This window comes from Salminus brasiliensis, chromosome 7 (assembly GCF_030463535.1).
Source record: "Salminus brasiliensis chromosome 7, fSalBra1.hap2, whole genome shotgun sequence".
Lineage (NCBI taxonomy): Eukaryota > Metazoa > Chordata > Actinopteri > Characiformes > Bryconidae > Salminus > Salminus brasiliensis.
In genome coordinates, this window is record NC_132884.1 from 23,851,381 (window position 1) to 23,864,806 (window position 13,426).

At 40.7% G+C, this 13,426-nt stretch overlaps 1 protein-coding gene across 1 annotated transcript in view; it reads right to left on the minus strand.

Annotated features, from left to right (window-relative positions):
- Positions 1 to 13,426, minus strand: part of raver2 (ribonucleoprotein, PTB-binding 2) — an 81,313-nt gene that overhangs the window by 27,987 nt on the left and 39,900 nt on the right. Inside the window, exon 5 of the mRNA XM_072684255.1 lies at positions 124 to 315. Coding sequence (XP_072540356.1) covers positions 124 to 315 — 192 coding nt within the window. The remainder of the gene's footprint in view (positions 1 to 123; positions 316 to 13,426) is intronic.

Here is a 13,426-nt window from a genome sequence, read left to right on the forward strand (position 1 = left end):
ACTCTCTCTACCAGTTAAGACGATCTTAACCCTAAGATGCTGTTGGAAAACTGGGAAAGTTATTTACTTCATCCGGCATAAATGTACAGAAAAAAAATCAACCTGTGTGTGTTTGTGTCTTACCACTCCTTGAGCAGCGATGAGTGCGGCGAGTGTGCTGCGGCCGGCCGTTCCAGGGCTGCACAGAGACAGGCGGATCTCGTGGCCCTGTATGATGTGTCGGTCCATTTCGAGCAGCATGGCCTCCGCCTGCTCCGCCATTTCATACTCCACCACTGCAAAACCCCGCACTGCACTGCCCTCATCCTGCGCCAACTACAACACACACATAAAGACATGATCACCATTCTTACATTCAATACTTTTGAGGAAAGCCCTTTCCTTCCTGTATGTGCATTTTAATTTTTATTTTTAGGTGTGTGGCGGGTGCTTCGTCCCCAACAATTACTACTTGTAACGTAATTTAAAGATGGGCATTTATTACAGGCCATTGAAATCAATGTGTTCTACATCAATTTCAGACAAAAGCTCAATTTTAGCTAATTTGCAACCAATATTGATTTACACACATTAACCCATTTCATTTGTGTAAATGAATATCATTAGCAACCAAATCTGAATATGCACTCTTAAAAAAATTAAGATGCGCCATTGGCAGCCGGGGCCCCAAGAAAGCACAATTGGCCTTGCTCTCCCTCCCCATCGCTTCGTTGCGGTGCTGGCAGTCACTGGCGTCTGCAGGTTGTTTCGTTGGAGCCGGGTATGGGGCACTTCCCTCCAGGTGCGTTGGTTGCCCGGCGATGTTGCATCGGCAGCCGTTCGAAAAAATTGTGACTTGACTGCTCATGCATCCGAGGCATTGCATACAATGGGGGGATTACCAAATTGGGGAGAAAATGGGGGAAAAGCTGCGTGTATACATGAAATAAAAATAAAGGTGAATTTCTTCTGTTTGTATAGTGTTATCTTAGTTCTGATTGAATATAAAACATTTAAATTAAACATTATATCAATGGGTTGCACCAAACAATGAACACAAGCTGCTTTGAGGATTCTCCTTCAGAATTCTCTGTTGGTAGTAGACTCCCCCTCTTACCAACCTTAAAAACTCATTACACAAGTACACAAAAACTGGATTATTCATTACAACTTTCACAATTAAAATATGATTTCTGGGTTGGGTGCAGTAAACCGTGTTCATTTATTATTGTCATAAATGAAAATGTATGAAACAGGACCATGTCAAAAGTACCACCAATGCACTTTTAAAATTAGGAAGAGAAACATTTGACTGAGTAATGGTTTCTGCTTAAAAGAAATTACATCGTCATTAGGATTTATGAGCCTGTCCTTAAAAATCATAACATCAAGTGAAATCTTAGAGACGAGACAAGAGTCAGGCTATATCTATACTGCTATGTATTGTAGGTATGCCCTCCTGCGGCAGCGCTGTTGATTTTCAGCGCTACTCTTCTGCCTGATTAACAGACTGAAACTGCTTTGCTGAGACGGTGAACACTGCCACTCGTCGAGGGCAGATGTGACGTCATTTCTAGCCATGACCAGGTCTAAAACTGGACTTCCTCTCTGCCAGAGAATGCTATAGTTCTAGGAAGCAGGTCAACTCCTTATTTATCACGCTTTCCACAGCTCCTGGTAGGTCACAGACTTGGCCTGTATTGACAAGGCTCAGATTTGCTACAGACTGATTGCTACAAATGGACAGTACAGGACTGATGTTACCGGAAGACATTATTAATGACATAAATTAGAATGGTAACCACACACTGTGGACTGAAGTAGTGGTGGGTGACATACCAGTATGCTGTATTTAGAGGTATTGAGAGATCACGTAAATATAAATGTAATATGGCTACACTTTATTATAATAAGCCACAATGAACAGCAACTTTGCAAAATCTTATAGTTTATTAATGATTCTTAATAGTTAACACTTGTTAAATATGCATGCATAATATGCATATGAGTATTACCAATGTAATTAAAACAGAGTTAGCGACACAATAAAATAAATCATTATACAGAATATATAGACATTTTTATAATGTATATAATAAGTACAAATTAACAAAGTCTTTATTTTAAAAAACTATTAATTTTTTTTTATTAATTAACCATTAACAGTAGTTAACCCACTATTAGATAATAATTAATTAGCTATTTATTTGAGCCTCATTTTTATAAAGTGTCAAGAATATTGGTGTGAATTGGGATGGGGGGAAATTTGGATTCTTAGATGCATTTCGATGCAGACATGGATGATTCTGAATTGATTAACGAATGTCAAATGTTGTTAGTTTTTTTCGAAATGTTAATTGATAACGTAATGTTGAGGGACTGCTAAGAGCTAAGGGAATTCAGAAGTGCGGAAGTACATACACTCTGCATGAAAAGCTAGCGTACAGGAGCACTAGCTCTTTCAAAGCATCCTCCCACCTTGGAAAGTCTCAAAGATATTTTACTGGCATAGCGTTTCTCACAATCTATTACCACAGGATCTTATGCCACTGTAACTGGGCAGTTTATCACCAATGAATGGCAGAGAATGAGAGCAACGCGGCTGTGAATATGGATGAGCTGTTTAAGAATAAAACAGATGACTAAGAAAGGTGGTTGTTGCTCCTGAACTGAGTAAATTCCTACATGTGAAATGCTATGTCTATGTCCCAATGTGTCAAAAATCTAATGCTCACCGGTTTATCCTTACCCCAAACATAGTCAATTGGCTAAGATATGCATAGGGTCTGTAGTATGATTCTGTAGTTGTGCAGTGGAGCTGAGAGGCTCATGACTGACAGACATCCTATACATTAGCCTTATAGCGCCAGTGCTGAGAAAGCAAACTTCAGGCATTACATTAGGTCATTATATATTACCTGGGATAAACGATCCAAGATAAAACTCTGTCAAATTGTGTCTCTGTTCCTTTCAATCAAAACCTGCTCTGTCAGGTATATAAACATTCATTTAGCTTGGAGTAGCAGTGCTCAGAAAGAATGAGCTCATTAACTAGATTAATGCTAAATTAAATATCATTTAATCACAGTGATATATTTGGAGAATCCTGTGATTATTAATTTCGTCAATACCACCCAGAACTAGACTAAAGCCATGCCTGCAGAGGCTCACATTAACTGCACTGTTCTAATCCTGCTCCACCAGCAGTGGCAGGCTCACTGAGTGCTAAATGAACTTACATAATCACAGACGCACCCAAATACCTTAACCTGCACATACACTCTCAAACTCCCTCCCTAATTACCAAGCAGTGTTTTTCAGTCCCACAGTCCTGCTGGAGTCCACAGTGGGAATCGAGCACATTTACAAGGTGAACTTATTTACACATTCACAAACACCAACACCCACACACACCATCCAGATGTGTTGGGGTGTTTTTGCCTTTCATCTGTGCGCGTCATGCCTTTGACAATGCCACCAGGGAGTCCATCCTCACTCAGGATAAAATGAGGGGATGGGAGGGGGAGAAAGAGGGAGTGTGTGTGAGAGAGCGAGGGGGGTGGCTGTGGGAGAACCACTATCAAAGTCCCTTCAGCTACTTATTCTTCCTCATGCATCCTCAGGTTCATTTCAGCACCTAATTACTTTCTGGTCTACTCTCTGGATACCCACAGCCTTTAATTATTCTGCAAAAGAATAATATGAGCCTTAAAATAGGTCAAATAGATTATTATTTATAAATGACCACAGCATTTTTTGTAAATATTACTATGAGCTAGTTTACTTGGATTAACATTTTTTTTTTTACCAATTTTAAAATGATTTAACACAGTTATCCCACAGTTATCTACCAGCCTGAAACGCTAATCTCCAGAGTGAAACACAAAAATAACCAGGAATAGAGAAGAATTCACCAGAGATTTTATGTAAAACACAGCATTCTCTGCTGCGCTGCTACTACATCCAACCCCAAGGCCGTCCGAGCACTAACAGTGTCAAAATGTACAGGCAGGAACTGACCTGATGTGAAACACACTGGATTCTAATGAATGAATTCAGATACTATAAGTTGCACACATTGCTGACACAAATGTGCACATGCACACTCACAGCTTGTGTTCTAGTCCCTGTAAAAAAGTATTGCCAATAGAATAGGACTCTCTGGAACAAATAATCATCAAACTACTGGCACCATGCTTAATGCCAGGCGTGGGCTAGAGCGAAATAAAGCTGGATCAGTGGAACTGTGTTGAGTTGGGGAATTGAGTTTGTTGAGGCCTGACCTGAACTAACTCTGTCTCTTTACCTTCTCTGAGCAAATGGTCACCCACTCATCCAGCCCGGCCTGCTGGAGTACTGACCGCTGGGGTCCCCTCTACCTGCGTCAGACCAGCTGCCACCAACCAATCTGACCACCAGGCTCCCCCAGCACCCACACCAGACCAGCTGCACACCCTCCTACCACTGCTACCTGCCTAATGAGCATGTTACAGCCTAAATGATCTCTATCTGCCCCTAATAATATTACGACTATTAACCATCATTACTCTTACCATCACTGCCATGACTATATTAAGCTATACTACACCATGATTATCATATTATGTTGAATGTTATGTTATGTTATGTTATAATATGTTGCACACCTGAGCAGTTCAACAGTATAGATGGTTTGGTGACTTTTAGCAATAATTTATAAATAGTTCTGACCAGAGGAGGATGGGTCCCTTTTGTGAGTCTTGGTTCCTCCCAAGTTTCTTCCTCCAGCTCTGAGGGAGTTTTTCCCTGCCACTGTTGCCTTTGGCTGCTCACTGGGGATCTTTATCATGTTTTCATGTCTTCTTACGTTGTTGATTTCTTGTCTTTTTACAAATTACTGATTGTCTGAAGCTGCTTTTTGACAATAACAATTGTAAAAAGTGCTATACAAATAAATTTGATTTGATTTGATGAATCAAATCCTCACAGCAACTCTCCAGAATCTAGAAGAAAGCCAAATATGTCATGAAGCAGTGTTTTAAAGTGTGTTTTCAAGTGTGTTTCTTGCTCTGTATCTGGCAGGCCCACAACACTCATGGAAAGAAGCGCTCCTGCAGCCTGGAGAGAAGCATTTTAGCTAAAGGCAGAACGCTGGAGTTCAGAGGGAGAGTCAGTTTCTTCCCCCTGGAGACTTCAGCCCCCCCCCCCCCCCTCTCAGAGCAAGTGTGAGTGAATAAGAGGAAGGCAGAGAAGGAGTGGGGGAGAGGGAGAGGGAGAGAGAGACAGAGAGAGAAATGGAGAGATGAGTGGGTGGCATTGATTGGCCACTGGCGGTTGGTGTTATGAAAATGAGAGAGAGAGAGAGAAATACAGACTGACAGATAGACAGAGGTTATGACACCAACAGGCATGTGTCAGCAGGCCTATGAGGAAATGAATGAGTGACAAGTGTGTGAGCCACAAAAATAAAAAAGTGTATGTGTATATATGTGTGTGTGTGTGTGTGTGTGTGTTAGAAGAAACAGAGATGGAGAGATATGGAAAGACACTGTTAGTAACAGAGATAATGGTAGGTAGGGAAGTACAGTGTAAGAGCCAGAGAGTAAGTGAGTGAGTGAGTGAGGGAAAGATGTGGCAGAGAGAGGTAGCAGGAAAAAGGAAGTGAGGAAGAACTGAAGCGGGTTGGTAATGGGGCAGCTGTTTAGAGAGTCCTTTGCATAACATGTGTAATGAGTTGGGGAATTGAGGATGAGGTAGGTGCTCCAAAATCCAGTAGAAAGCCTTCTTCCCTGGACAGTAGCGACAATTATACCAACAAAATACAATACCCTTTATTTGAGAGGGAACAATGAATGAGCAGGTGTCTCAGTGTATGTATGATAGAGACTGTTGTTGAATATTTAATAAAATCCTGTGATGTAAAGTGATGTTATGACCTTAAAGATAAAGCATGTTCTCATACTAAGCAAGACTACAGATCCACATAGAGATCAGTAAAGAGTGCCCAGGACCTCACTATTCAGCCACATAGACTCCATCCTTGCATACTTGAAGAGTACAATTTGACAAGATTCTGGCATACGCACACACACACACACACTCTCACACACACAGATACACACACATGCACACACACAAATACTGGTATGCTCTTGGCAGCAGTGAGCAGTGTGTTACCTAAGGCTACCGTGTGCCAGCTCTTTAACACAGACAGGGCAGTGTATGAAATGGTCTATATATAGAGCAGGAAAGCATTTACATTTGTCATGTAGAAAAGTGCCAAGCAGCTGTGTGTATGTGTGTGTGTGCGCATGTGTATATTTTTGTGTAACAGTAACCAGAGAATACACACTGCTCCCAGAAGAGGAGTCCACCGTGTATGGGGCACACACTGTCTCAGGTTCAAGCTTTCAACACAAGCCCATCTCACCACCCCCTCCCCAGACCAACACACATTTGTACCTTTACGTGTATATACAGCCTAACTGAACCTTTAATGTTAACTTCAGTAAAAATAAATAAATAAATAAATAAATCTCTGGTCATGAAAATTAATTAAAACATTGTTCAACAAGCAGCACAGTGAAAAGGAGCATGGGATGAGTGGATGAGTGGAAGAGAAAGAGAGAGAGGTAAAAAGGAAAGAATGACAGTACAGTGGCATGCTGTTTTGCGGTTTCTGCAGCAGGCTGTTTCTGACAGATGAGAGGCAGATAGATGGAGTGGTACTGCCATTTTCTTGCGGGATTTTTTTATACTGGTGTGTCATGGCCCCACACTGCCACACAAACACACAGATTACACACACTCAGAGAAGCATTTCTACTGTGTTTGAACGACTCAAAAATCCCTTTCAGGGTTTTTCTCAATTTTCTGGGGGCCAAAGCTGTAAATCTTTTGGAAGCAAAGGGCCTCCAAAGTCTTCCAAAGATGGATTAAGCTTATAACTGGACTAAATTGAATTTTTTATGGTGAAACACCTTAAACATTGCAGATTAGAACAAAACCAGGCTTGAGCCACATTCCACAAATCATGCCCAAAAGGTTTAACAAGTTATCCCACAAACACACACACATATAATATAAAAGGTTTGATTCCCCATCCAAGCATGAGCACCACTGCAAAACCTGCAACCAGTCCATGCAAAGACTACCACTGGCCCTGCTAAGGCTGCATGATGTTGGGAAAAGCTGACTCTTCTATATTTTGTTGTCCTGCAATATATATATATATATATATATATATATATATATATATATATATATATACATATATTGTGATATTAAATCCTTTTCACCAGATTTCATGTCAAACGTGAATTATTCAACATGTTGTTATATTAGTAATGCACTCTGTATCCAAGATTGGACTAAAATACTCGATATTGGCAGATATAATCTGAGAATAGTGGGAATTTCCCTTTTGTATCAACAAAAACAGCAAAAAATATATACTGTGCAGCCCTAGTCCCCACCATCAGGACATCCTGAGTCCAATCCCCGTTGATGCCACAGCTGTCCATGGCCAGGGGTTCAGGAGAGACCTTCTCCCCATTTGATTAGCGTGTTGCGAGCCAGCACCAGCTGATGTGACACAATTGCCATTTAGTAGTCTTCTCCAAGCATGTTGACACTGCATTAGCTTCATTTTGAAAAGATGTGGTGCCGATTCATGTGCCTCGGTGGAAGCTTGTTAATCTAACACTCGCCAAGAAATACTAGTAATTCCAAATGAAGAACCTTGTAGAAGAAGGACAAAGGGCTTTTACCTTTCATAGAACATTATAAAGATATACTAGATTTGACCCATTTCTGTTGCTTGATGCCTTATGTTCACACAATGTAATGTGCACTGGAAGAGTGGAGGAATGTAAGGGGCTCCACTCACTAAATACATTAATAAATATAAGATCTGTAAGAGAGGCCGGTTCTGGCAGGGATGCTGCTTGTCTTCTCATTTGCCATTCACCCCAGTGAACCTTTTTCAGAGGTACAGGTCTGCACTAACTGTACCTACTGACCTAAAAACAAGCAAAAAAATCAATACTGTTCACACCTCCACTCGCTCTCTCACACATACACATATGTTCCATACAGTGCAAGGGCTTTCCCTAAGGTTATTGGTTTTCTGCTCCCTACCCCAGTCTGCAGCAAATTACTGATCTTTGGAAGAAAATCAAACTGAAGAGATTCTGAGGGGAGGATTTTGGCGCAATTTAAATCTTGTGTATGTCCTGTACATATTACAAAACTGAGGAGTCTTACCCTTAGGTAAATGACTCTTATTGGCATGATGTGATACCTATAGACCTATAGAATCTACTCAATACATTTGAAACAACAATTTGCTCTCAGTTCGTCTGGGAAGAGTTCATGCCACAATTTGATTTCATATTAATTACACTGGACAGCTATGGCATGCTAAAAAATAAGTTATATAAATATAAATACATAAAATGATTGAAAATTAATTAACATGATTGTGGCTTTTATTTTTCTGTCTCTTTCATATTTATTATCAATTAATCAATGTGACTAATTAACCACTACTAGGATGGTTAGCTTTACTTAAAAAATATTTTTAGACAGGACGCTGGAGTCTACCTTTTTAATTACTATTTAGTAATTTTTATAATATAAAGTAATATTTAGTTACAGCAAATATAAAATCATTTAGAAATTACACCTCAAAAGCAGTATCTTTTTACCACTAATACAGGACAAAATATCCCAGCCTTTCTTCTGCCAGGAAACTATATTAGATGGCTATATACTTCCTGTTAGTGTACTGCAGTACTGAGTCTATATTCCCACTTAGCAGCAACAGTACAGCCAGACTGTCAACTAGTTTATAAAATACAACTAAATACCAAAAAGAATACGGCCTGGGGGGAATGACTATACCCTGCCGAAGACTGACGGTAGAGGACACTCCCAGTATGCAAAAAAATTATGCCGAGAGCCAATGGGAAAAAATGGAAGTTTTACTCAAAGAAGTTGTATTGCACAAAGAAAGGTTGCTGTCTTTTTACTGAACCAGCACAGCTGACTCAGTTTCTGGACTTGTTGAGAAACATCAGTATAAGGGAAATGATTAAACCCAACGTCAGTGCAGTTTGTTTTTTAAATGCATGCTTTTTTTAAGCTTGCATGAGACAATTACTACCAATTTGCCAATGGCGACAGACTAAACTCAATAATTATAAGTTGACTCAGCTGTAAGATGTACACAGTGGAGATAGTTTAACAGTGAAAGGTTTATAGCTTCATAACTAACGGCACTGTAGTTGGAATTACTAGTTTAAAAAACATGTAAACACTGTTATGTAAACATAATTTTTTAAGGTGATCCAGTATATTTGCGCTTGCCTTGTATTATATTGTCCGACCCCATTAAACATTTCTACAGCTGAAGGAATCAAGCCCTAGTCTTCCAAGGGGAGGGCAGTGTTGTTTCCTATTACACTATACCAACCTTATCATTCATTACGCTACACCAACCGACCAAATTTACTTACCAAAACATATCTGCTAGCATACACACAAATCAACACACAAAAACACACAGGATCCATTGTCCACTGTTTTCAGTGTATGCAAATTCCACTATGTCCGTTGGTGGTGTCTGCATTTTAAAGCCTCTGAAAGGCTCTCTGATCAAAAACATGCCCTTACATAAACCCATAAACCCCACACAGTCTCCTTTCCACTGAGCCTACGAGAAGCCACAGAGCTAATCAGCACAAAACAGTGCCCCCGAGGAGCATTGCGATCAACAAACCAGTCGAGGGGGGAAATGGAAAAAAAATTGTCCCACATTTTTAATGCAGCTGTGCAAAATGTGAGCATATTAATTTTTAAAATGACCCAAAACGCAATACTGAATAATTCAAAACCCGAACAAAACAGAGGATCAATATTAACATTTCCACATTATTAAACATTCATGATTACACTAAGTGACTAAGTGACGTGTGTGTGAGTGAACTTACTGGCCTTTTACGGCACTTGTATCCAGGGAGCTGGAAATGCATTTTAAAAATCTGCAACATGAAAAATGTGCGAGTGTGTGTGCTTGGGTGCTTGTGTGTAGGTCTGTGTCAACATGTGTCTGACAGTTTGAAGAGACAAAGGCAACTGTCTCTAAAACTGTGTGAAAAGGCCAAGCCAAGGGTCAAACGGCCTAACGCCAGTCAGCTTTCATGTCATATTGACAGAACTGACAGAGTGGCAGAGAGAGAAAGAGAGAGAGAAAGAGTGTTGGTGGTGTGTGTGAGTGTGTGTGTGCGTTTTGTGACTAATTTAGGTGCACAAAAAAGGGGAACTATCATAATCTCGATTATCAGTGTAAAACCATAAGATGAGCAGAAAAGGAAAATGTCACATGTAAGCAAATTCCTGGCTAGTATCTCTCAGCATGTGTGCACACAACCCACCCAGCGCTACACTGACCTGCACTTCACATACTGTGGTTTTGCAACAGCCTTCATTTCTGGAACACTGTACGTATGTAGAGGGTATGTTCGCCTGACTCTTATGATGTGAAAGTGTGATGCCACTTTCCAGGCAGGGGTCAGAGCAATCCTAAGAATGCTGACTCATTGCAATGAGCGCTCCAGGCTCTCCGAAAAATTAGACAATCAGAAAAACAGAGAGACGTATGGTGTTTTCAAATTTAGTTTATTTTAAATGAATCAGACTCTGAGTTCTGGTAAAGTGAATCAACCCCCCTGAAAGGAAACCAGCTGTAGCTGACCTCAGTGCTATGAGTTCACAGTGTGGTGACATAAGCTTCTGGTCCTCTTCAGCACTGATGAGATGTCAGACCACTTTCTGTTCACAACACCTCCTTTAGAACTCTGACTACACTCTTAAAAATAATGGGTTCTTAAAGCGATGCCATAGAAGAACCAGTTTTGAATCCATACAGAACTATGGTTCTTCTAAGGTATTGCTCAAAGGAGTGCAGGCTGTGCCGATGCAAACGGCAACATATTGGCGATACTTCACAGGCAATGATAGCTGTGAAGCGTTTTCTGAGATGCTACCACCCTTCGCCCGGTACCCTATTATCATGCCCTTTTAGAAATCAGTCAAATCGTGTCTTTTGCCCATAATAATCATTTTGTACTCTGCAACAAAGGACTGGTGTCACATGACACCCAGTCACACGGTATCCGTGACATCCCATGCCGATTTCATTTCAAAGTAGGGGTGGAATCGGCGAGAGGTCACCGGACCCTGCAGTTCCTTCTTCAACTGCTTAATAGCAATACGCACCTCACTGACGGCTGCAGAAACGCATTGAAGACAGTGTTGAAATCCACTCCGGAGTGCTGAATGCAGAGTAAAGACTTTTAACACCATTAACCCCCTCTCCACAGTCCATCACTCAGCCCAGTTCAGAGAGTATCAGAACACAGCAGAGCTAGCAAACACCGCTAACCACACTCTGAGCTGCACAGTGCAGTTCTGCACTGCAATGCACAGGCTTTCACAGATGGAACTCTGAGTTCTGCAGCATTTTAAATGTGGTTGATTCTGAAAAGTTGTATCTTGATAAATAGTGCACAGAACATTATGGAAGCCCTGTATGATGATACAGTATCAAGCTTGCCCGGGAAGGTTAATGTGGCATCCAGCCACGTCCTCAATCAGTAACTGCTGAGAACAATTCATGGATTAAACCCCCTTTTACTTAAACATATCCCTGTTTTTTCCATAATCAAACATTAACCAACATTTACTTTTCTTTTCTACTGTTCCTCCACTGAGACACACGAGCAGATCATTAGTACTAAAAGTGACCAAAACAAATGAAGGGCTCTGTAAGGCTCACATGGGGCACTCTATAACTAAATCTGAATCACGATAATAGCATTTACTGCAAATAATTCTGCAGATGATAATCGTTTGTCATTGTTTACATTATCGCTCCAGCCTAACTCAGACCCCCACCTGGGGCACACTGAATTATGAGAAGATTCGCTGTTCAAGTTCATCATATAACAGATCTGACTTCATGAGCCATGTTACAAGCCCCATGTGTTCCAATTGCACCAAAAAGCTGTTAGACACCATGGACACATGGATGATCTTTGTCCAGAAAAATGTTTTAACACTATGTAACACTGTATTTTATTATACTGTTTACAATATTTTTTTGCTGTTTTATAAAGCAGTAGCCACTCGAGAGGCAGTCCGGTAGGGTTTTCACTCTACGCTGTGATATGCCTTGTCTAACCCTTTTATCAAGACAAAAATCATGATAATACTCTGGATTTAGTGGCTTACTGCTGTTATATGACAGCGCTGCTGTCTCTTTGTGAGACTTTCAAACCTGCGGGCAGCCTGAAGAGCTCGTTTTTACCCGCTAAGCTCTGGAAGGTTGTGGCTGTGTTTGTACAGTAAGCCTCAAGGTTCATTAACCACAAAGTGAAACGTGAGGCAGACCAGGGCTGTTTTCCTTTCACAATAGCCAAATCAATCAGTCACAAGACCAACCACAAACGAACCATGCTGAGACCCTTAGGGTGCCGTACCCTTAAGGTGTTTTCATACTTGGACCGTTTCAGCCTTTTAAGAGGTCTCGTACGAGTCATGTTGTCTTCTGCATATGGGAACACGTCAAATGACATCAGACCCCTTTAAGGAAACCCACAAACAAACCAAACTCAGATCTCTTCCTGTTTAGAAGAGTCTGAGGTCATGAAAATGAGATGAGATGAGACACCCTTAAGGTGTAAGAGTGGGCGAAAGGCGTGAGAGAAAAATCGGTGCCCCTGAGGAGAAGAATCACAAATGCAGTTGATTTGAAATATTCGGAATTAGTCCTGGCTCCACTGCTTGGCACTGGAACAGTAAGTGTGTTTACATACGCACAAATCTTAAAATGATACTGTGACTGCCTGATCTCTGCATTTATCAAATTATTCAAGTGGTCATATAAACAGCAAACTCTATCAGACATCCTTTATATTTTACCCTTCATGCGTGGACTGCTCCAGAAGCAGACATGATTTGTAAACAAGGTTGTTTTTCAATTTGAAGATCACACCTATTTTTGTTTGTTCTGGATTTAATTCTTGCCAATTTAACCCAGGCTTATTCCCATCAACTAGCTAAATCTCCTTCTATCGCACAATGCTAGTAAAGCTGGGAGGTTGAAGGCTAGCATGTGTAAAAGCACAACCACGTCTTCTGAATCGCTGTTTTTATTAACAACATCACAGGACAGCTCAACATGCTTGGAGGAAGATGCTAACTGCTCCTTATTAATTAAAACTCTTCTCTAATGAATACCCACTAAAAAAGCCAAGAAACCTAGATTCTTAAACATCTGCCAACACAGCATTATTGGATAGTTCAACATGCTTGGAAGAGAATGCTAACTACTCATAATGCACTAAGACACTAAGACTGTTATCAAATGAATATACACTACCTAGCCCGGTGAACCACATTCTTG